Source organism: Mercenaria mercenaria, chromosome 9, assembly GCF_021730395.1.
Source record: "Mercenaria mercenaria strain notata chromosome 9, MADL_Memer_1, whole genome shotgun sequence".
NCBI lineage: Eukaryota > Metazoa > Mollusca > Bivalvia > Venerida > Veneridae > Mercenaria > Mercenaria mercenaria.
In genome coordinates, this window is record NC_069369.1 from 60,354,020 (window position 1) to 60,379,873 (window position 25,854).

The window sequence follows — 25,854 nt, forward strand, 5'->3', positions numbered from 1 at the left end:
AATAAAGTCATCAACTTTATTCATGTTAGTAGCCTGCTTATTGTATATAATAACATATTTTCCTCATAATTCCTTTATTTTGCATGATTCAGTTAGTGACCGCTCCTCCAGCATCTGTTTAAAAACTCTAACAGTGACTATATAAGGTGAAACGCTTCTGCGGCGATCATAAACTTTCTGCAGACCCATACCATCAATACAGATAGACTAAAATAAAAAGGTGGAAACTCCACAGGTCGCTCAACACAACAAAAACGAAAATGTTGCAGGCTCGGTTTGATTGAACCTGTTCATGGACGGTAGTTAAAATGCATGCTACCGTCCACGCCCTCTAGCCCCGGGTTGAGCAGAACTCAACATTTACACATGCTAAAAGAACAACAACAAAAAATTTAGAGACATCCGCAGATGTGTTCATATGGCGGTGCACATGGAACCTTCAATGCTACACTAGCGTGTAATTCAAACCCAAAATATGTCCGTACCCAGAAACTCTCTATACTCGTAACTCTCTAACATTTCGATATAACTTTTAATGGCATCTGGTGAAATGCGTGTCTAATATTAGACAATTAACTCAGCAGAAATATAGGCAACCGGTAATAAATCATACAAGTCGTCCCTGATGAAAGAAATCAAAATTACATATACCAGCCCTGTCAACGTTTACTGCATTAACACAAGAAGAATATGGATAATCCGTGTTTCCTAGACAAGACATTGAAACCTTTCCAATGAATAAGTAAAATACTGACTTTTCCACAGAAGAGCGAACAAAATATAAGTTATTTTGAAATACCTATTCGTTCAAGTGTATGAATAGTAGTATTAATACTTTTTATAGACAAGAATTTACATTTCTCTAATAATTTACCACGCAACTGGAAATATGTTAACAGTTTATGCTTAACCCTTATCATGCTTGACACGATTGATTCTGCCTTTTCGACCAGTGTAGATCATGATCAGTCTGCACATCCGTGCAGTGTGATCAAGATCTGCACTGTTCGCCATTCAGTCAGTATAGTTTAGGTAAGCACCCCGTTTTACAGTATATGGTACTTTCGAAATTGAATTGTTTTTTATGAGTGACATTACAAACCACCTCAGCCTCAAGTACTCTACTTCACGTGCTTAATGATATTTCTGTGAAGTCACGACTCTAGGTCAAACCATGCGAAATATTTTGTCGCATGAACGGACTGACAAACGGACGGATCGACAGAAGCAAAACTAGGCGGCCACCAAAACATTTTTAGGGGAGCCACAAAAATGTATAGCGATATTTATATTACATTTGCTTTTTATTATGTATGTATAATAAGTGGAACATAAACATAAATACACTAAACATTCAAAAAGCGACTAGGTTTCCCTAAAAATGTTACATTGAGTAGATCATTGTTCAGGTGAAACCAGGTGAAAGTTTTAAATATACCTTTTCCCAGTTTCTTTTATGTTTTTTACTTGCCAGTTGATACGACGTTGAATGTTATATTTTAGACGAATAATAATTCCATATTATGAATTTTGGTGTTACATAGCAACATAATATTTCTACTGCAGTCATCTAATATAAGAAGGAAGGGATGTAACAACGAATCGCTGTTTTGTTTTATCTATACAGAGTGAATTGCCTTAAGTTTTTTTATTGACCGCATATAACCTCGACCTTATATATCTGTTCTCGAGGTCTCCTTTTTGTGTTCTTTCGTGGATCTCGTGGTTGGGTCAACCCAAATAAATAAATCTCAACGAAAATACACTAACGATACTATTTAAATCATCTTCAAAACATGAAATACACAAATTTAATTCCATACGAAATAGTTGTTTAGATCCAAACCACGAATTCTCATATCAACGAAATTAAATCATTTCACAGTATGCAAATTCAGCTGCATATTCGTTTCTGTGTGTACTTTTTTTTCGGTTTAGTGCCGTTTATCAACCGTATTTCAGTCATGTAACAGCATGCAGTTTACCAAGATTATCTGCTAGTACTATTCTGCTCTAGACATGTAAGTGTAGACTTATGATTACCACCTAAGTGTAGACATATGAATTATTAGGTGGTTGACAACTGCTTTCTATCAAATCGTCACGGAGAATATACGACTCCATAGATCTGCGATCTCCCTACTGAGCTATACCGATGGCTCATTTGTATATTTTGTCGAATCCTAAACGTTTCTTTTACTAAATTTCATTAACTTAATGCCTTTCTTCTTTGTTACTACTCAGTGATAAGAACTTTTCAGATTTGAAAGCTTAACACTTCGTTTTGTGTCCAAGTTTATTTCAAATATAATTCATATACCTAATGCAAGAAATGATCAATATCTTTTATTTCCAAGTTACACTTTTTATGAATAGAGACAGAAACAAAGGAAATAAAATGACAGTTCACAGTAGTTTATTGTCGAAGAATGTCCGATAAACTGTAATGCGCATAGATAAAATGGAAAAATAAGTCGTTGTTTTAACCTGAAAATAAAGAAGCAGAATTTTACAATCTACTTTGTTTAAATCAGTTTGACTATATACAATAAAGTAACGACTTACAAGCATATAACTTCAAAAATCCATTCATTGTTTCGACTATTTTCTTGTTTGTAGCATATCACGTTAATGCTTTTGAATTTCTAATTACAGTATACCTTCATTTAAAAAAAATAATAATAAAACTACTTAATAGTTATTGCAGATATAACATGATTTATGCATTAGTATAAATGTAAGAAACTACAGTAGCAAATGTAGGTTTTACGTTACCGATAATTCCAGGTGTGTAATGGTGTGTGCAGTTCTGGTTACAGAAATCAGAGGAGCAGCAATGTGTACACACAGGCGCGTGACGAACATTCAGCTTCCGGTCTACAATAGAGCGTTTCCTGGCTTCGCAAACCTGCCGTCAATTTATAAGAACGTTTTTATTGTTTAAATGCATATGTCTGTTACAGGAGGCATTTGTATTATACCACGCACTTTGTAACATAGTGAACCCCTTGATATCATGTGCAATTCTTCATAGTACATAATAAATAAAGACAAAAGAATATTTACAGTTATAATTGACAATATTCAGCAATAAAATTGTTTGAATTACTGAACAAATGTTATTCACATTTTTATTGATTACCTCAGTCATTTTGAACAGCAATGTATATCAATAAATTTTAAAACTACCTTTAATGTAGTGGACCGGTAATGCTACTCGACAATGTCCGTGTAATTACGTATTCTTGTTAGGCAATTTTTCATTCTTCGGGCGTTAAAGGGACTAACCCACACATATTAGGTGAAAAATAATTTCTCTCTAAACTCCATAAATAATGAGTCCTCTGAAAGTGACTAGTAGTACAAACTTGACTTATTGATTTTTGCAGTGCAAGATATTCTTATAAATAACCAAAATATTGTGTAGAAGGTAGAAAACCGTGGCAACGCTTTTGAAGAAATGCAGAAAATTTACATTCTTCACATTCTTCTTGCATTTTTCCAAAACCTAACGTTTATTTGCACCCACTTCATCATTTTCCGTGTTTATGCCAAACTTGGTGGAAATGAACATGTTGAAAAATTTCACCAAAACTGTGGGCGAGTAACTTTAAGGTAGCTCAATGCATGCATGACCAATAAATGCCAAAATGCAGAAAAACCAATCTCCCTGTAGTCATATGGGTCAAGTACCTTAAGATATTGAATAAGAAATAAAAAATAAATTACGTGCGGACGTATACAACCCATGACGTAGTTGAAGTCATTGTCACCCCATGTATACTTCTCTACCATACACACCTGAAATATTCTTTTGGTCAGTAAGTTAACTCTCTGTTTTACGTTATAGTTAATCAAAATACTTGTTTTATTCATTTCAAATTTAAGTGTTTTATTATTTATGAAAAATAGCTTTTATTTCATATGTTCTACTATTACTTATGTCGCACAGTACCACTATATAAGTGTTTAGTTGAGATATTTCGATACGAGGCAGTGTCTTTTGCTTCAACACATAAAAACTGACTGGACTATTCATTCTTTGGGTAAAAAATAAAATGTATTCAAATTATCTGCGAAACAATCCCTCTTAAAACTAAAATTATAAGATACAGAGCTACACATTAAATTGAAACTTTGTATTAATGAACTATTTACCTGGTCGGAGGGACATATTTGCACGGAGTGACATTTTTCATTTTCTCCTAGATGAGAACAGTCGTAACAATATGGTCCCCTGTTTCCTCCACTTAGTGAACCCTGAGCTGAAATATTATGACAAATTTCAAGGTACCAGTTGAATAAGGTTAACAGATTACGTTCAGAGTCTTTTTTATAACTTTTAAAAGTAAGTGCTGGTTTACCATTTCCCATGTCAAATGACAAATACATATTTTGACGGAAAACACAAGAAATCAGACAGTGCCGAAAGTTTTAAACTACTCTTATTACAGCAAGAACAAAGCACTGTAGGAGAGCCTTTTATATTTTGGTTACTTTTAGTCACAATTCTGATTAACAGCGAATGCTGTATAAGGAATTTTGATAGCTAATGTCATTTCATTATGACCGAAAACCTGTCGAAAATCGTAAAATCATTTTTGAAATTTGGACAAAACTCGCTGTCTTCGCCGACCACTTGTTGATAAAATGACAAATGTAAAACATTTGGTGTTAGTAATATCTCCCTGATGCTGCTCAGTAGGTGATTACACTAAACATGCCATTGTCATAAAATTATTCATGTTCACGCAATATAATCCGAAATAGTTTAAGGGTGCATTTGACTGCCTAAACAGAAACTGTTGTCACAGCGATGAGGTGTAGCTTCCACGTCGGGTGTGGGAGGTTCCGGGTTTGAGTCCCGGTCAGGCTTTGCAGGTTATTTCGGGTTGCTCCATTGTTCTATATTTTCAACGAACAGTACATTGGACTATTGTTTAGCAATTCATATCACACTGTTGTAAAATGAAATGCACCCTAATAGCAACTATCTAATGTATTATGTCTTTGATGTTTCTGCTCTACATGCCAAACAAATGTTGCATTCTTTAATTGTAAAATTATCTTTTATATAAAAATGTTAAAAGCTTGTCACTATCCACTTTTATTTAAAATATGACATAATAATGAATATATTTATTCTGAGAAATATATAGACATTTCACGCTTTTTATCTTCATATCTATGTTTTGAAATAATTAGGTGCTGTCTGTACATGATACTCCAGTTATTTGAATATAAAAAACGAAATTAAGACACATTCGTGTTACTACATGTAGGTAATATATTTGACAACGATTTATTTACCAGATCAACACGTGGTTGCCCTTACAACATTCTAGTGACATTTCATATTATTAAAACTATCTTCAAGTGCACATTCTTATCAGAACTGTTGGTGATGAAGTAAAATTGAATAAAGATGTTATAATAACATATCAAACCAACATGCAAGAGGAATACATGTAAAAAACAGTACAAATATACATAAGACTATGAAAAACATCATTCTACCACTTCCCTATTACCTTTGATAAAGGTATTTTTTTGCTTGCTACAGTATCTTTAAATGGAAGGAACAAAATCTACATTTGTTTGAAATTCCAAACTGAAAGAAAAATTACCTCGAACACAATGTATTTTTTAAATTGCATAAATATATTACCTTCTTCTTCACAGCCGTCCATATTGCAAAAGTCATGAGACTCACAGCACTGTAGGCAGTCATTTTGTCCACTCAAAGGTATACACCTCTTGCAAGAAAAGATTATTGAAATGAGGCGAGAGGGAAAAGTAGTAATTCAGCTTTTCAATATTTTGATATAGCATTAGTTTGATGTAAAAATGTTCGACCTTGTTTTAAGATAGAAATCTGGAAATAAATAACCGTGTAGTCATGTAAAAGTGTTAATCATCCTTCTAAAAGTTTCAGAGAAATATTGATACAACATTTGTTTGGTAGAAAAGTGTTAAAAAAAATTAATGAACATGTGATATTAAAAGAGATTTTAAATCTGTTTCAAAAGATGTTTCTTTTGATAAAACTAATACACACCTCCTTTTGAATACAGCCTGACCGGTACAGTTTTTCTCCATGAGGCTTTGTGTAACTCTCTACGTAGCAAACCTCAATAGTAATGAAACTATATATGTCTTTATTATATACTTGATATATACTTAAATACTTGATTTCGCAAGTAAGGAAACAATTCCGCATCGCACTCTAAATCATGTATTGTGTATTTTGCCCGGACTACTTTTTTATATTAATATTCATGACGGGACACAGTTTTACAAATACACAAAACCCACTCAGTTTTGTTTTAACACCGATAAACCTCGATATTCCTTGGTCAAAGAACAAAACAATAGGAAACAAAATGGGGGATATATATTATAAAAGGGTCATTACAACAGTATTCGGCTCTCGTAGCAAAAGTCTCGAGTCTTATATATTATCCTAGATCAAGCTACTATTATAATAACCCTACTGCATCATATTAAGTATTTTAACACAATAAAACACTTCTTTTTTGCAGTTGTTAACTTTGATGACATAGTTGAGTTACTTACAAAAGCTGTAGCCTTAGTTCGATAAGAAAGCTTGTGTCTAATATCAAAAGTAGATGCATTCTTAATTAAAATATTAATAAATAAATGTACCATAGTACCTTAAAGTATGAAAGCGACCTTTGCCAACTGCAAAGCAAGTGATTAAAGATATTACCAGTATCGCAAGCAGGATAATATGATCAACATTCTATAATTGGCCAAACGTACCTCATGCAAGGAGCAAGTAGTGACTTTATCACAATATTTGAGGTGTGGAATATCTCGGCAGTCGAAGCACTGAATTCCACCTGCACAACAGTGTAAATAGTTACAGATGTAGCTAAAAATCAATTATTAGTGATGGAAGGATTTTTTACAAACGTCACATTTATGTTCAGTTCACTTCATTATTATGACGTCTTCAAATGGATTGATCAAATCGTGAGAGATATTATTTCCTGGGTTAATTTTGCAAAAAAATATTATTTGAATTCACAATTGAATATGACAAGTCCAAGACAACATTTTTCTTCATTTGAATCAAAACAAAATTGATAAACTGGTGACAGATTTCTTTGCATTTTTTCGCTCAAGTAGTGGGTGAAGCTTACCAAAATGTTTTATATATGGGCCGTTCCATTAGAAAACCAATATTAGTGACATAATATAATTATTGCATAATTCGTAGTTTACAATACTGGAAAATCAATGTTTTTCTTATGTTGTTGCAGAAACTAGATACTAATATACTGTAGTTCAGTTATCTAAGGCAAATCAAATTCTACCATATTTTTTAAAGTTATTTTTCAGTAAACTCATTTTAAACTGTTCCTAAATATTCAAATGTATGATATTTAGTAAGTGATACGCATAAATTCGTTCCATTAATTACTTGAAAAATACACTCCATGCACAACGACGTCATACTGCTTTCATGACGTTCTTAACGTCACGTCTCAAAATGTCTTCGTTGGCTTATTTAAAAGCATTGTAGTTCTTGAAGTAGAAAAGATAATTACTTCAAATTTTCACATTTGAAATGTAAATGAATGTTCTTTCTGAATGTGTTGGTATCTCAATTTTGAACTATTTGTCCCTAATACAGGCTTTCTCATGGAACGGCCAATATGTATTCTTATTAAAAGAAAATTACTTTGATTGGTTCCTGTATTGTTGTTTATGTAGAAGGCTGTAGCTGAATTCCACTCTGTTGTAGTTGACACTTTAGCGGATGATGGAATTGGTGTTGTTGTTGTTATTGCGAGTGTTGTTGTCGTTGTCGCCGCCGTAGTAGATGTAGTAGTAGTAGTCGTCGTCGTCATCGTCGTCGTCGTCGTTGTTGTTGTTGTAGGCATTTGACAAACTGGAATTTAGATAGATTAATTGAATTTTTATATTTAAAATAATGTATTTGAACATAGATTTTTGTGTCCATTTAATTGCAAACAGAACTCTGATTTTTATGCCCAGATCGTCATATGAAAATATGAGTGTTTGTGTTCTTAAATGTACTAACCACCGTACTTACATAAACAATGACATGATTCATATATTGTATATTGTTACCTTTGTCTTTCAAAGCGAATTTCAATGGATAACCATATCCTGCGGCTGTTCCTGGTAAACTGTACAGCGTTGCACCAAATGGTTTTCCGAATTCATGATGCAAGGTGTGAAAGCTTCCGAACGTTTCGCTGGTCATATTAATGTAAATAACAGTATAATTGTCCAAAGGTGGAGGCACAGGCTCCTTGTGGCCATGGAGATGAATATAAGAGTTACTGCCGTCAAGAAGTATCCCTGATACATCAGTAGATAGTGCTGTTATAGCTAAGGTAACAGGCCATATTCCGGTGTTCATGCGGTCAAAGTCAGTGATAAATTCGTAGGTGTTTTCGAACTGTGATATGGCTTGCACAGTCGTCATGAAAGGATCCCCATACATTGTATCTCTATCATAACAGTACTGAATCACGCTTATGGGTTTGTCAGCTATAATCACAGATGGATTAGATGCAAGATTCGAAATATGCGTTGTTGAATCAAGAGTGGTGTTTGTAGCATTGTCATGATGTTGTATTACGGATGTATCATTTTCTGCACTATAGATTCGATAAAGATATTCTTCTCTAGGATACAGAGCTGGTACGATATAGGACTTCGACCAAAACTTTGTAGGAATCATTTGTTCAACAATATATTGAAAGTCTCCATAACCATTTGGAATTTTACTCGATCCAGTAGCAGAGAATACTGCTATTGGCTTACTACTAGAAATCATTGAGTCACTAAGATCGTATCTTGATTTAAACATATATGTGTTAAATTTATTGAAAGTAAGAGTATTGCCGTCAATGTATCGTCCGTAATGTTTAGTTAGTTCAACGTGTGTGTTATCTTCTATTCCTGCTAGTAAAAATTCGCTTGAAGATCCGCTGTTAGGGTCATATGATGATATAACATATTTAGTTGAAAGCGCGTTAACGGGATAGGCTAGAAATCCTTCAACTGCGTCGTTTGAATGGTGAGGTAACACAGCAACAGAGCATGGCTTGTCACACTTTATTTCTATTCCTTTCTTGGACGTTCCGGAACTAGTATGCATTATTCCACTTGATAAGTTCACTTGTATGTGGTCTACAATGCTGAATGTCCGATCAAAATATATGTCTGGGGCTTTCACGGTAACGTTTGTCATGTTTGTGGATGTGATATGAAGCACTATTTTGTCTGGTTTTATGGTACTTTCCGGCACGGCAACCATGAAATGCGTTCCAGTGGTAGCTTTAAAAACAGAAATACCTGATGATAAGATAATATCACAACAGAGCAATATGTTTCATTTTTGCCAAGTCTGGATTGAAAATATGTTTGTGTTTTTGGTTTGTTTGTTGTTGTTTTTTTTTAATTAAAAAACGTCAATAACAAATAACCACAATGTTTAATGGAGAACTATTAATATTTAATGCGTTGGTATTGAATATGCAGATGTTTGTGGTTTATCATATCTTTTGTTAAAAATGCATGATCGGTCACAAGTGGTCAGTAAGGTATTGTTTCTTTCTTCAAATTATTAATAAGAAAAAAGAAAAACCGAATCGAGATATTTTATCATAATAACACCGTCTAAACTTTTGTAAAGAATATGTTTTGTTTTTTTTTTTGTTTTGGGTTTAACGCCGTTTTTCAACAGTATTTCAGTCATATAACGGCGGGCAGTTAACCTAACCAGTGTTCCTGGATTCTGTACCAGTACAAACCTGTTCTCCGCAAGTAACTGCCAACTTCCCCACACGAATTATCAGAGGTGGAGGACTAATGATTTCAGACACAATGTCGTTTATCAAATAGTCACGGAGAACATACGCCCCGCCCGATGATCGAATTCGCGACCCCGCGATCCGTAGACCAACGCTCTTACCTACTGAGCTAAGCGGGCGGGCGTAAAGAATATGAGCCGGTTTATTAGTACGGAGGTGTTTATACGTTTTGGAGATAATAAAGTGTATAGAACTTCTCATGTTTTAGTAAGCAACGTTAGATGAATGTAGGACAGATTCTATAACACATACAGTTACATTAAAAACAAAATTTTATATTTAAGTTTTGTCTGTCCATGGAAGATGAATATAACATTTATATTATGATCAGGGTTTACAACTCGACCTGTGTCCTCTGCAACTCGACCTGTGTCTTCTGCATCTCGATCTGTGTCTTTTACGACACGAACTGTGACTTCTACGACTCGACCTGTGTCTTCTTTAACATCTATGATTCATTCAGTTTTTTACTGCTCGAGATCTATTTTAGCTCAGTCATCAAGAAAGGCTTCAGCATTCTGAGAAATACCAGACCTTAAGTGGTTTCATACAAGAATGTACGTTTCCGGCCGTGACAATGGCAGCGTTCGAAACATGTTTAAATATGTTTAACCTATGACCTATTTTTTATAAAAGAAAACTGTTTTATCATTCTTTATCATCAAAGCAAAGGATTTTACTTACATGTACTCGTACAGTTACTGTCTGTCTGTCCATAAACCAGTACTGTAGCACTAGTTATCACACAGAGCTGGGAACAATTATAAAATTCTAGCATTTTACACTGTGGTGTTATTTAATACTATTTTCTATAACAAATGATAACTTTCTTAACACATTCATGCGCAGTTTTATTAATAATTTATTGATATTGAGTCTAAATATCGAATCCAATTCCTGAATGTCAACAAAACTAATGATTTCCACGTTAAATGAATTCAGTACTAAAACAGTAATTTCATACTTCTATAGATATATCATATTTTACTTACAAATATTTTGACAGTTAACTCCATTGCTCTAATTTTGAAGGGACCTTCCTTAGATTTAACGTCTTAAACCTAATATCAAAGATGATAAGGAAAAAGATAACGCAGACAACACTTTAAAACTTTGAAATTCAGGATAGGTAAACTGTTAACAGTTTATCGAAACGTACTAAACCACGATTTATTCCTATATATATATTTCTCATAAAGCTTAAGGACTTTCTGATGCCGGTTCCGGTTACCAGAACAGAGAATAGTTTGATGTCGGGTCAGAACGCGCGCTTGCCACAGAAATGTTTAAACGTACTGTATTTGCACGAGGTTTAAGATGTGTGGCTCTTGCTGCAATTGATGTGCTCAATGCCTCCAGCGATTCTACTCTTACTTTGAAGTTTTCAATCAGACGCGACTAATCTAGCTATATGATTTCGCAATTTCACGTCTTACCAGACCAGTACAGTGTATAATGGACATTTTTATGCAATCGCTGTAAACTAGTTTGTGAAACAGACTCATGAGAACGATACAAAATTGTTTGGTTAATGTAAACTTGTCTATTCACTTTGTTCACATAAATATTTCATACTCGATCATATGATTAGTGTTTGATTAACCGTCTTATTACTAGAGAAGGAAACGGATATTGCCACCGCTTTACTCAGCTGTCTCTCTCACTCTGCTATAGTTCAAATAACCAAATGGAAAAAACAATTGCTTATTAACATGTATCATTAAACCGGTAGTTCAAGTGTAGCATCTCAATTCACTTTGATAAAATCTGAAAAGTTCACGTTTAAAACAATATCTTTTTCAACAAAACTTAAATGTTCGCTTTGAAAAAAAAATTCATCAAAAGCAACGTTTGATATTAACATACAACGAGACCACTGTCGTATACGTGCAACGGCTGGGATTTTCCGTGAGCCGGAGAGGACACACTAAGATGGCGGACGAAAGTGACGCTAGAAGGTAGGAGCTTGTTTTTGCATTCAGTTTTATTTAATTCATGCCTTTTGGTTCACACATTTAGTCGAGACTAATGCAGAAAACCTTCTTCCGCATGCCGTAATTGCTCATATCTCCAGTATTCCTATGTTTTCCCCAAAACGTCCTCCTGAACCTGACATTTTACAGGTCAGAAAAATCGAAGCGAATGCGGCATGTTTCCAATATTGCACAAAATTGAGCACCGGTTGGGACTTCATCGCTGATTTGTACCCGACTGGGACACACTTTTTGGAACTTAAAGAACTGCATAAATTCATTTTATAACACCCTTACTTTAAACGTTTAAGCATTTGTTCGTCCATTGAAGTTGATTTATTCCACCTTACTTGAGCACAGCGTGATAATGGTCTACCATTGAATTTTTAAAGAAGGAATTTTTTTGACAATTGTCAGCTTTATATTGGTCGGTTCTGCAAGCTATCTGAACTCTTGTTCTTAACTGTTAATGTGATACAAACTCTTGCTATGATCTTTTCCTATTTGCATTATTAACGTTGGTACTAGTTGTCCATATGACCAACGCTCCTGAATAATTCACACGTAGTTATATTAGGTTTTCAGGAGATTATGCAAGAAACAGATAGTGTCCCAATCCTGATTCTTTTTCATGCAGGATGTATAGCGCTAATACTTGGGACATAAGTTTAAGGTCTCAACGGCAATGTTAATAGAGGAGCCGGACACGTGCCACGCTTTTGCATGCAAGAAAACGAGCATTTACAGAGGCTTACGACTACAAAACTAAAATTTCTTCATATTCGCATACACGTGTACATATCGAAATGACGACATCTAAAATGATATTACATGTAGAAGATAAAATAAATTTTATTGGCATTCGTTGCGTTTCTAAGCCTGCTGATTTTGTCATTGTATAATGACGACAGGATTATGTATGATGAAGGTCGGCGATCACACGCATGCATCGAAAATATTGGCCTATAGTTTGGGATGGGGGTTCTCTCAAAATATTCTAACAATTAAATTACTGTAAAATGACCTTTCAGTAAGAACATGTTCTCATGTGTTCTACAAATGTACCTTGTGCGTTCCTTATAAAAACGATGATTTATAGATAAGGGATGGGAACGAATATTCGAATATCCGAATATTCGAAAATCGGCCGAATATTCGAATATGAAAATCAAATTCGAATATTCGTAAATTAATGTATAGTTTTTTTCCAAAATAATTATCGTTGATTTTGGGCAATATAAGCATGCTAATTCTAAATAAATCTGTTTGTTCTGTCGTGTTTGTTTATCGTTTATCAAAAAATGTCCAATTAACAATAAAATTGCAATGCATAATTGGCAGGGCCACCGTAACGGTTTAACAGTTTGCAGCAGGCGTAAATGTGATACAGGTCAAAAATTCTTCAATTAACAAGAAAATTGCAATGCATAACTGGCAGGGGTCATCATCACGGATTGACAGTTTGTAACTGTCTTTTTATCTTTTGTTCAGTTATATTGGCGCCTGTTTTATGTAACAAATTTTAAAATTATTAATGTTTGTTTGTTTTGGGATTAACGCCGTTTTTCAACAGTATTTCAGTCATGTAACGGCGGGCAGTTAACCTAACCAGTGTTCCTGGATTCTGTACCAGTACAAACCTGTTCTCTGCAAGTAACTGCCAACTTCCCCACATGAATCAAAGGTGGAGGATTAATGATTTCAGACACAATGTCGTTTATCAAATAGTCACAGAGAACATACGCCCCGCCCGAGGATCGAACTCGCGACCCCGCGATCCGTAGACCGACGCTCTACCTACTGAGCTAAGCAGGCGGGTCAAAATTATTATTGTTTTCGAAAACAATACCAAACTTGTAGATATTAGCGATTTTTTTACAATATTTTGTACGACATTTCAGACCGTCCGCAGAATCGGGTTTCAGCCACAGCGCACGGGCAATTGGTCGTATTTGATATATTTTTTAAAGTAGTTTATAACAAAATCAAGAAATAATATATGATTGATGCATAAGATCATGTTGAAGGAGGTTTAAGTCTGCCTTCGTTAAGTTTATCGCTTTTAACACGCCGATTGAAAATTTTCAAATTGGCGGAGATAATACAACAGCGCGACACGTGCTTATATTGGATGTCCTGCTATTATTAGATAATGTTGCGGCGGTCTAAATTATAATCGATTTGAATGTGAAATAAAACGCTAGGGTCGGCGGGTTTAGTTAGGTAAAGTCGGTTACCCGAAACAAACATTTTTTAGGCCTTATTACGTACAATGATTCACGTGTTTAACAACGGAATATATTGCGTATATGCCAGTCACTTAACAAGAATTTACAACTTCCATTAAAACAAATCGAATATTCGAATATATTCGAATATGGCAAACCGAATATTCGAATATTGATTTCAGTATTCGTTCCCATCCCTAAATTAGATATATAAATACAAATTTATTAAATGGTAATATAATCTGTCTCTGTCAAGGTTTAACCCTCTCGTCATACTGATATGTTCACATGACTGGTAGCAAGTCGCGTGTAGTACCGTACAATCGGGAAGAATTCTATTGCTTGTTTCCAGTATATCAAGGGTTAATACAATGGCTAAGCTTGATCAAAAATTCTTGAAATACGTATAATGCATAACTTCAATGTCTCACGTATTAAAAATGAGAGTTCCAGCTTCACCATTACGATAAATATATCTGTTATCAAACGCACTTAAAGATGTCCAATTTCCAGTTGACCTACCAAATTTGGTCTATTTTGAGTTGCAACATTTGATATTTACCTCCCGCAATCTAAATGTCAACCATTTATATTTAAACTAAATTCACTTTTAATTTTTGAAGAAAATGTAACTTCAAAGTTAAAAAGTTTTGTAATGAATATACATGTATATGTGCCGTAGAAACAGACGCATAATTAAATATTTACCGTCATTATTTTGTTTATACTGTTATGTCATCTTTATAGCATAGTTTGACAATTCTGTTTTGTCATGAGACAAGATAAACCCCAAGAGTCACCGTTGTCTGTGTCTATCTATTAAAAAAGTCTGTTCAATCAAACCATGACATGTTCATCAACATGACAGTATTTTCTAGTCATAAGAAAGCGGTAGTTTTGTCCTTTGATGTTTTACGTTTAACTTCGTCTTCATAAAGCAACCATCACTTTAAGGTCATCCTCATTACATTTTGACAGATATCGGGAACTTGCGTACATCCGCCGTTCCTCTTCACCTTCTGAATGACGGTCTTTGATTTTTTTTATGTAAAGTATTGTGTTTTCTTTGATTGGATTGGTCAAATTATGTTGTTTTGCAGATTTTATGATGACATTTTAACTCACAGTTTAAGGATAGTCTTGCTTAAGACCAAACACCAGTGATGACCGATATGTAGATCATATTGTAACAAAACACTTGAGACCAATTAACTGCGCATGGAGAGCCTTATTAAACAAAATCAAAACACTTGAAATAACTTTGACAATCTTCTTATAAACAGGAACTGGAACATTAAAATGGTATTTGTTTGAACAATTAGGAAGTATTTGTCTAATTAGTTACTATTCGTATTCTGTTATTGTCACATATCTTAACATTCACAATAACACAACGTGGGAGTCAAGCTGTTTATTTCAACAAACTAGCCAGCCAGTGCAAAGCGGAAGAAAATACAATGAGTTGGGGTCATTTGAGGCTACTATAATTTTATAAATAAAGTCGTACGTGCATAATGGTGTTTATATAGCAATAGTTGCACATAGTTTCAAATCTAAGGTTCTAAGAAAAAGAGATAGTTAGCAGTAAAGAATTGCGAACGAGTTGTTTATACAACGATAAGATGAATACGAGTGATCTAAATGTTTATACCAATGACGAATTAGCTGAACAGCTGAACGATGAATTTAGAAACGCTGTTTTGCCGGTTACTGTCTTTGTTGGAACTGAAGTGGTCGTTGGATTCTTTGGGAACTTGTTGGTGATTTATGTATTCTTGTTCCACTACCACGTGTGTAACTTCAGGTACTTTGTTCTTTGTATGGCATTTGTTGACTTTACCAGCACTTTGACCACAATGCCGGGAGAGGTCCTCACACAGCTTTATTGGTACATATACCCGTATGGGATTGTCTGCAAGATAAAATCTTTCTTCAACGTTTTCACGGTTACAGCAGAGGCATTGTGTCTTCTAACCATAGCTCTAGATCGCTACAGAAAAGTCTGTACACCGTTCGGATGGCAGATACGACCGAAGATTGCCGTTTTCTTGTGCGGTGTAATATACGCATTGGCGTTTATCTTAGCGCTGCCAGTTGCGTTCTTTTGGGGAATACACAATTCTGAAGAACAATACAAGAATCACACCGTAAAAGTAACAATATGTGAAAAGGACGAACAGTTCAACGGCACAAGTCATCCGCTGAGGTACTCCCTAGCTATAGAGGGTATCATTTCTATTTGTCTCATATTGATGTTCATACTCTACCTTTTTGTTGCCAGGAAACTATTCGCTGGAAAACACAACGTCTTTGGGAAATCGAAAATCAAAGTTATATCAACTATATCTTCATCTCACCCGGGCGCTTCTTCGGAAGTCTACGACAAAAATGAGTATGAATTGAGCTCACGGCAAGAAAATAGCGATGCAGGTTACTCTTCTGGTGTAGATAAGAAACCAAAGAAAGCTAAATTCAATTACATTTCATCAGATGGTGGACTGACAACAGACGAGGAGGAAGACTCTACGAGTCGTGTCACTACACTCGCGGTATCGAGTGGGAATTCTGAAAGTCCTATCTTAACTCGCAATGAAACTGCAAGAAAAACACAAACAAAAGCACAGAAACTTAAAAGCAGACGAAAAGTTGGGATGCGTGTGCGTAGAAAAACAAAGATCATGGTCATACTGACCGTGTCATTCATAATAACTACTATTCTGTATTTGACACTTCTTTCGTTCATTGCCAAGAATATATTGCCGAGTCTGAGTGCAGGCGAGAAAACGGTGTATTTCTTCTTCTTTAGACTGTATTTCATAAATCATGTGATCAACCCGATTTTATACGGCGTTTTAGATCCACATTTTAAGAAGGTGATGCAGCAGCTGAAATACAAAATTTGTACAAGGAAGTAATTACCATCACCTATTCCGAGGACAAGATAGTATAGTGAAGTATTTATGACGCTACTTTCTATCTTTGTAAGGACACATTTTCCAATTTCAGTATACTTTATTTACTATTTAATTATCATTATTACTTATACTAAGCATTATTAATTAATGTTTTAAATATTCAATAGTAGCCTATGTGAGAAAAAGCATTTGTATATCATAAATAATGGTAGTTAAAAAAGTGTAATAAAAAATCGTAATCCTGTGCGCAAATTTAGTAAAGTGTTTGCATTATGTTTACGTGTTTCATTGTATTAAAAGAAAATAACCTGATTTGAGAAGTTTGAGCAATAGAGATAATGTAATATTTTCCAGAACTGTGTGAATTTGAATGCATTGACTCAGGTACTTGAAAAGAACTAATTGGTAACTTTGATTGCATTAAACTTGCATATTTGTTGACAGAATCTTATATCGCAAAAATGTTTGACAAATTACTTGCCATTAATTTTCACTGTTATGTAACATTATTTTATAATAGTTACAAAAATGACTGTCCAAAACTTTAAAACGTTCAGTTTTATTCACGGAATATCCTTCCTGGATCTGAGTAGATAAATGTTTAGAATGTATAAAATTACAAGAAGTGTTTTGACCTATATTTTCCTTTCAGTGACTTTGAATAATGTTAATGAATGACATTGTGTGCAAACTTTTTAGTGTTCTGATAATCTATATGTTTCTGGTGATACCCATTACACAAAGTTAGGAGAACCTGCCACATGTATGTATTTATATCTTTGAATATGTATTGCTTGAGTGAGCTAGATATATATTATTAAAGTGTTTGAATGTCCTACTCGTTTACTTTTCAATTGCCTTTTTTTGGAATTTCAAAATATGACATGTGTTTTTCCTGACTATGTTGAATTCGGATTTAACCGAATTAATATATATATTATGCTAATGAGCCGAATCAGTTACTTGAATAATACTTTGACTGAAACAAACATAATTGCTGATTGTTAGTAAGGTTACATTCATGTTATTGAGAATACTTTTTAGGCAAATTGTCTAGGCTGGCGTTTTTCCTTCAGTTTGTTATCAGTTACCTAATAGATAATGGATAATAGATAATAATAATAACACTGGAATATTATGAACCATCTCCATCAATACATATGTTCGCTACAGTAATTCATACAAAACAATTAGCCTCCAGTTCAGCAAGTGCATTCCGTCTGCTGGTTTTACAGACGACTAATATTACTGGCAGTCTTGTCGTTAGCATGACAACGGGACATAGTTTATTACACGAAAATGACGTAGTATGCGTATGCGTGAAATGTTTCATGAATTACCATATGGATCAAATGTAAACCGACAGAAATTAGCAGTACTAAAATTGCATCTTTATGTACAGAATTATACCTCTACGTACTTTTCTGTGATTTGTAGGTAAATGCTAATTATTGTATCTGCATGAATAAAATTCTACCAACAAATACAATGCCATTACAATTTTATTACTACCGGCTGTATCTGGTTGCTTTATAACAAAATGGTACGTCATATGTTTTGTTGACACCTCCCACAACTCTTATTGCCGCTGTGGTATCCGTTTTTTAATATTGTTAAATGATGAAAAAATGTTGAATATCGACATAATTGTATTCATATTCATTTTGTTTTAAATTTAATATCTTAAACAGTTAAAGCTAATTTCTGGCATGTCACATTTTGATCATATTATTTAAGCCAGTGTATAATAATGACTTTTTCTGTCTAAGATAAACAGAATATTTAATTCGTAATTTTTGAACAAAAACGCAAATTAATTGAGCGACCTCAAAATTAAGAAATTATTAAAACGTACCGACAAGGACGTCTCCGAATCCTTAATAAAAGACAGAATTTTGGCTATCATCTGTGGTATCTATATTGCTACAGCACATTCTAGGAAAAAAACATTGAATATAATTGATTCATTTTATTTAATACATTCTTTCTTTTCAAATATATTCTGTCGTTCATTTCCCATGAATTCAGAAATGAATAAATCGTTTCTTTAATATTACTTTCCTTTCAGCTTGATTACGTGACACAAGCGATTTACGTCCTCCTAATTGTAAGTGTAACTAAATGAAGCCGAATCTGTTTATCATTTTAACTGGTTGCTTTCTATGCTTCCAACTGATCTTCTGACAGATTAAATTAACCCTTACCATGCTTAATTTCTATTATAGACTGGTCCATCTTCCAATTTCGGCAGTACCATTTATCATTTGAAGGGATGTTTACTAAAAATTTACTGTCTGAATAGCGACCATGATCAGACTGCACGGATGTGCAGGCTGATCTAGGTCTGCACTGGTCGCAAAGGCAGAATCACTTGCCGCCAGCAGGCTAAGGGTTAACTATCGCAACTACAGTTTTTAAGTATCATGTGTCGGTCGTAAAAATCTCCTTATTCTTGGATTCAGTGTTTTTATAGGTCCTGGTCCTTCGTGATCATAGAATTTAATCAATACATCTGTCTGATATAATTCCGCTTAAGCTGGTGGTAACATGTGAGAGGTATAATTTTTTAACTCCCAGGAGTGCAAGAAGAATTATAGAAAATGTTCATGATTCAATGTCATGTATACGAGAAACACTGGGATAAAAAGAAAACTAGCAAGGTTATCATTCGCTCTATTACAATGTTATCACATGGCTGATCAAGTCAAGGTTGAACGCAATAAAAAAGCATCATAGTCGTTTATTTAGCTTGCAATATTAATACTTTTATAGAAAGCAATGGGAATGGAGTTAAATGTGTATGAATTACAGATTCAATAAAAGAGCAAAACTTTCTCAAAATCTTTTATTTAGATTTTTCAGAAGTCCTCAATTTCATAACATGTTACAGTTTGTACTACGTTAGGTGTTGAAATAGATTAAAACATAGAATAGTAGGTCGTGCCCTCTTGACTTCCTGGCATGATTATTGTGAAGTTGAATGTAAGTTTTTTATATATCAGCACCTTTTACCTTGGGTTCCTTACAACTTGATGGCCAAAAACTGTAAATTCAAGCAGGTCTTGTTTGTACGTTGATCTTTAATTCATTCGAGGGTTTTGTGTACTTTTATCAGTCGTCCGAGGTGGACGTATACTTGTTTTATAAGTTTTAGGAGGAAAATAACATTTGTCCTGAACACTTCTCCAAAAGTTCCATAAACAAATCGACCAAATTTTAAACACTTTACTTTCCTTTGATGTATTGCATTTTTGCAGCACTTATAAAACATGCATTATTGTTATTTTTACGCGAATGACCAGGTTCAAACTGATGATGATTTAGTGCTAATATGAGGCACATTTTTTTATTTGGCATGTGCCAAGTATCTTTTATTGATAATCAACCCCTGAACTGCATAACATGAAATTAAAGCCCGATGTAACAAAGAATTCAGTCGTTACGATGAGGATCAGGTATTGCTTGACAACAAATATAATAACGAACATCCCTTTCACACTTGCAAATCTAGTTTCAACAATTCATCTTTTTCAGATTATGTTACATTTTTATATGTTAGACCCTGATTACTTTTTAGTTACTAAATTTATGTAGTGTTAGAGGTATTCTTTACTACGATTGTTCTTTTCCATTGATATGATTTTCTTGGTTTTAATGTAATTGTATGTATTAAGTTAAATCATTATGAATCTTTCAGCCAATTTGCTTGTTGTAAATCATTTTATAGATATGTAAATTATTTGACAGAACTATATTGCCTGGGTCAATGCATATATTTCTGTTCTTAGCGTGAGTAAGGTAGTCCTTAATTATCCCTGTTTGATATTTTACGAGGCAAATGCGTATCAAATTGTCTTTATAGGCGTTTTACTTCTTACAAAAGTAAATATGTAAGAAAATAGACATCTGGGGCCGTATTCATAAAGCATCTTAAGTATAAGAAATTGATTAATTACTTAAGTATAACTTAAGTAAGAAATTTATTTTACTTAAGTATATTTGTTATTCATAAAACAACTTAATTAGTAATTCTTGGCTTTTATTGTGGACGAAAACATTAAAAAAGTAACAACATTAATTTCAGACAGATACAACAGGCACAATTATGTTTAAAGTGCTTTTATCTGAAAAACAACACTTTAATCGTACTCAAGACGTCATTTCTTTTTCTGACTTAAGTCATTTCTTACGTATCTTAAGTTTAAGCTGTTTTATGAATAGAACTTTAGTTTTTTACTTAGACTTAAGCTGAAATCACCACAAACTTAAATAAAATCTTCAACTTAAGTCAAAACTTATACTTAAGATGCTTTATGAATACGGCCCCTGGTCTAGCTCAGTATTTAGATGGCTGTACACTATATGTTTGACTATGACATTCACCTTTAGGAACATGTAACTATATATTATGCTCGGAACTTTTCTTTTGATGGATATATGACTTTGAATGGACATATTGAACTCTTACATTTGTCGTCTTTCCTGTTTGTACATATGTTTATAAGACACACCCATAATTATTATGTTGAAGGAGTTTGGTTTGATTGTTTAATCATACGTAACGACCTGTTAAATATAAAGAAGAAAATAATAAATAGAACAGTTTCGCCTTTTTATAAACGAGACTATGTATTAAAGTCAAATTCACAAAAAGAATAGTAAATCTTGTTTTACTTGTATTTTATTAAATAATCAAATGATTTCTCGCTCTTTTGAAGTGTTTTTCCATTGGGTCATGATGTGTTGTTTCTTAAAATATGAACAGAAAAATAAAAATCACTGAATGAAAAATGCGATAAATGATAGTAATTCTGGTGCATTACAACTTTATCAGATCGATATCAAAATGGATACATATTTGCAAAACAAACGTAGGAAATCATCAATTGTCATTTTAGGCGTATTGGTACTAAACGTATTCCAGTCCGGACGAGTGAAGATGTTTGTATTGTAATACGATAAGTACAAATCGGAAGAAAATGAAATGAGTAGGGGTCACTTTTACTTCTAAGTTTATAATTGATTATTATGATGGTGAAATAGTACGAGAGGAATACTTATTATAAAACAAATCAAGTATTACATCTTTCTAAAAACAATTAAATGTCCTAGACCAGGAGAGGAACTACAATACAAAATTGCCAATATGGATTCAGATGTGAACATACCTACAAGAAGGATGGGCTTGGGTGATCTTAATGTTGACTACAATGACGAATTAGCTGAACAATTAAACGATGAATTTAGAAAAGCTGTTATGCCGGTTACATGTTTTATTGGAATTGAAGCGGTCGCTGGATTCTTTGGGAACTTGTTAGTGATGTATGTCTTCTTGTTTCACTACCATGTTTGCAACTTCAGGTATTTCGTGCTTTGTATGGCATTTATTGACTTTATCAGCACTTTGACCACAATGCCAGGTGAGATCCTCACACAGCTTTATTGGTACATATATCCGCATAGAATTGTCTGCAAGATTAAATCTTTCTTCAACGTGTTCACAGTTACAGCAGAAGCATTGTGTCTTCTTACAATCGCCCTTGATCGCTACAGAAAAATTTGTACTCCGTTTGGGTGGCAGATACAACCAAAGTTTGCCATAGTTCTGTGTGGCGTGATATACGCCCTGGCGTTTATCTTAGCGTTGCCAGTCGCTTTCTTTTGGGGAATACATCATTCCGAAGAACAATACCAGAATCACACCGTTTTTACAACAGAATGTGAAACGGACGAACAGTTCAACGGCACTAGTCATCCGCTGAAATACTCTATCGCTGTAGAATGTATCATTTCTATTTGTCTCAGTCTAATGATTATACTCTACCTGTTTGTTGCAAGAAAACTAGTTACAGGAAAACACAACATAGTTGTGAAATCAAAAATCAAACTTAAAGCGAATTTTCCTTTGTCTCAACCGGGCGCTTCCTCGGAGGTCTTCGACAAAAATGAGTACGAACTGAGCTCGAGACAAGAAAACAGCGGTGCAGAATGCTCTTCTGGTGTAGAAAGTAAACGTAAGAAAGCCGGATTTAATTATATCTCATCAGATGGTGGACTGACAACAGATGAGGAAGAAGACTCTACCGGTCGTACGGTAAAGCTCACGCTGCCGATTGGAAATACAGAAAGTCCTGTAAGAACACAAACAGAACCACAGAAACTTACAAGCAAACGTAAAGTTTGGTTGCGAGTACGCAGAAAGACAAAGATTGTTGTTATACTCACTGTGTTGTTCATATTTACCACTATTCTGTACTTGACACTTCTTTCTTTCATTGCTAAAAATATATTGCTGAATATGAGTGCAGGCGAGAAGACAGTGTATTTCTTCTTCTTTCGACTGTATTTCATAAACCACGTGCTCAATCCGGTTCTTTATGGCTTTTTAGATCCACATTTTAAAAAGGTGATTCTGCAATTGAAGCACAATTTTTGTGTTTGTACTCCTCACAATTTGCGAGAAAATAAGTGACTAAAATGGAATAGTGAAGAATTATTGACGATACTGTCATTCGTGGCAGGATAATATCCCAGAAATTTATTTTGTATTGAAATTTTACTGAGTGCTTTGAACGTGCAATGGAAAATTTTCAATAGAAAAAGAGGAGTCGTAATTAATAAATAATGATACTTAATAAGGTGTAATATGGATTGTAATTTTGTGGTCAAATTATATTTCGTGTGACATTTGCATACATTGAAACGTACTGAAAGTTTGAGCAATGGAGATTATGTAATTCCACATTCGAATCCCTTAACCAATTTTACATATATTACATTTAAACTTGCATATAACCTGCCACTAGCTGATTTCGAAAAATGTGTGGTAAATCGCTTGCGACCAAAATTAAGTGCTTTATAATGTAATACTTCAATAATTTAATAAGAATTATTTAAAACTTTAAAACGTTAAGCGTTATTCCTTGACCATAGTAGATCAATTAAAAGAATTAAAAGAAACGTGCTTGACATGTATCATCCTTTCTATGACTTTGCATAATGTTGACAAATATCATCAATGGCATATAGATCAGCCTTTAAAATAGTCCAACTATAAGTATGGTTCTGATGGTAATACCAATTAAAATAAAGCTATGGAGAGCCTACCACTTTATATACATGTATATCTTTGGAATATGTGCGCTTGTGTGAGCTAGATAAATGTTATTAATATTTTCGATATCTTGATTGTGTCCTTTTCGAATGTTTATTTAGATGTACAAAATATGCTGTGTGATATTCCAGGCTACGTTAAATGGACATTTATCATACTAATGAGCCGAATCACTCATATTACTACTTTGCCGACTGTACAAAACACAAAAATGACTGTGTACGTATAGCTGACGTTTATCAATTTGAGTATATTCTCTAAGCATATTTGTCTACAATTTGTGATTACAGCTTGATCAATAAATAATTATCAACACCAAACTTTTAATACTATCTCTATCAATACATTCGTTTAGTACATAAATTTGAAAGTAACTCGTACAAGAATATTATCCTGCTCAGCAAATGCATTCAGCTGTAAGGCTTTGCGCACGATCAGTCTAATATTACTAGCAGTCTTTACAATCATGGTTCAGCGTGCTTGGACAAAACATTAGTTCTGAACATAATGTAATGTCTAAAGGTAACAACTGCTTGTTACTTGAAATACTAAAGGTATCAGAAAAACAAACCAGCAAATATTGACAATAAAACGTTTATTTTGAAAAGTAACGAATCAAATACTTTGAAAATGTTAGTTAGAAGGTAAAGTATTACTCATAAATAGAGGAAAGATCTTATCTTACTTAGTTTCTTTTTGCCCTCAGACAGCTCCCTATCTAAAGCATCATGGAAGAATACAGCGCTTTCACCTATCGCCAAAAATAAAAAAGGAAGATTCTGGATAACCCAGAAAAACTTAGACTTTAGAATAATGTTAACACTCCGTTTATCAGCATTTGTGATGGAACCTTCTGGAAACCCATTAGATATGAATAACTTGTTGACATACCTGACGTGTCAAAACTATGACAGGCTTTACTGTAAACAATGAGTCACCAGTATTCAAAATAAATTTTAAAAAAGTATAAAATGAAGCATAATGGGGAATGGCACGTACATAGCAATAACAACTACGTATTATGCGTGATCAGTACGTGTTCATACTGACATACTTTCTGGCGCATCATCTGGATCGAAAGTAAATAGTAAAATTTAGCAGTTATAAAATTGCACAATTACAAAGTTTGTTATACCTCTGTATTGGTAGGAAAAGGTATATTGTTGTGCATTTTATACCTGCAAGTACTATTCTATTACACTATATTCTCGTGCCAGTTGCATCTGCCTAATACTTACACAACGTGCCTAACTGGTACACCATACATTTTGTCGACATTTTTTTGACGAAAAATTTGCTGAATATCGATAAAATTGTAGGTTCAAAATTAAAAGCTAGATAATCACCAGAAACGGAAATCAATTGAGCTCGAACTTTAGAAAATATAAAATTGAATCGACAATCCGTAACGTCATAATGTTAATATAAGCAAAACGTCAAAAAATCTTTGAGATTTTCACACTTCTTGTTCATTTTAGTATATTGATATATATTTTGAAAGGAATGAGATTGTTTTATAATTCGTATTAATTCGCGTTCTAATGTAGTTCCATATCAATGAAAGTTTCACACAAACCCCACTGTTAAAATGTACATGTCCATAAATATACATATTTTTTTTTGTTGTTGTTGTTTTGGGTTTAACGCCGTTTTTCAACAGCATTTCAGTCATGTAACGGCGGGCAGTTAACCTAACCAGTGTTCCTGGATTCTGTACCAGTACAAACCTGTTCTCCGCAAGTAACTGCC

General features: G+C 33.9%; 1 protein-coding gene across 9 annotated transcripts; it reads right to left on the reverse strand.

Moving 5' to 3' along the window:
- Nucleotides 1-2,319: 2,319 nt before the first annotated feature.
- On the reverse strand, nucleotides 2,320-25,619 carry LOC128559542 (uncharacterized). 9 transcript variants are annotated; one of them, XM_053551518.1, is made up of 12 exons: nucleotides 24,791-25,583; nucleotides 23,217-23,403; nucleotides 10,560-10,626; nucleotides 8,122-9,339; nucleotides 7,709-7,918; nucleotides 6,784-6,863; nucleotides 6,059-6,130; nucleotides 5,669-5,756; nucleotides 4,159-4,265; nucleotides 3,694-3,801; nucleotides 2,776-2,908; nucleotides 2,320-2,487 (listed from the first exon to the last, which is right to left on the reverse strand). In XM_053551518.1, the coding sequence occupies exons 2-12, from the start codon at nucleotides 23,340-23,342 to the stop codon at nucleotides 2,483-2,485; spliced, it is 2,214 nt and encodes a 737-aa protein (XP_053407493.1). In that variant the 5' UTR covers nucleotides 23,343-23,403; nucleotides 24,791-25,583; the 3' UTR covers nucleotides 2,320-2,482. The 9 variants fall into 9 exon arrangements, with proteins under 9 accessions (XP_053407493.1, XP_053407494.1, XP_053407495.1 ...); XM_053551519.1 differs by having other exon boundaries at nucleotides 23,235-23,403; nucleotides 24,791-25,582; XM_053551520.1 differs by having other exon boundaries at nucleotides 3,730-3,801; nucleotides 24,791-25,341.
- Between the last annotated feature and the right edge of the window lie 235 nt (nucleotides 25,620-25,854).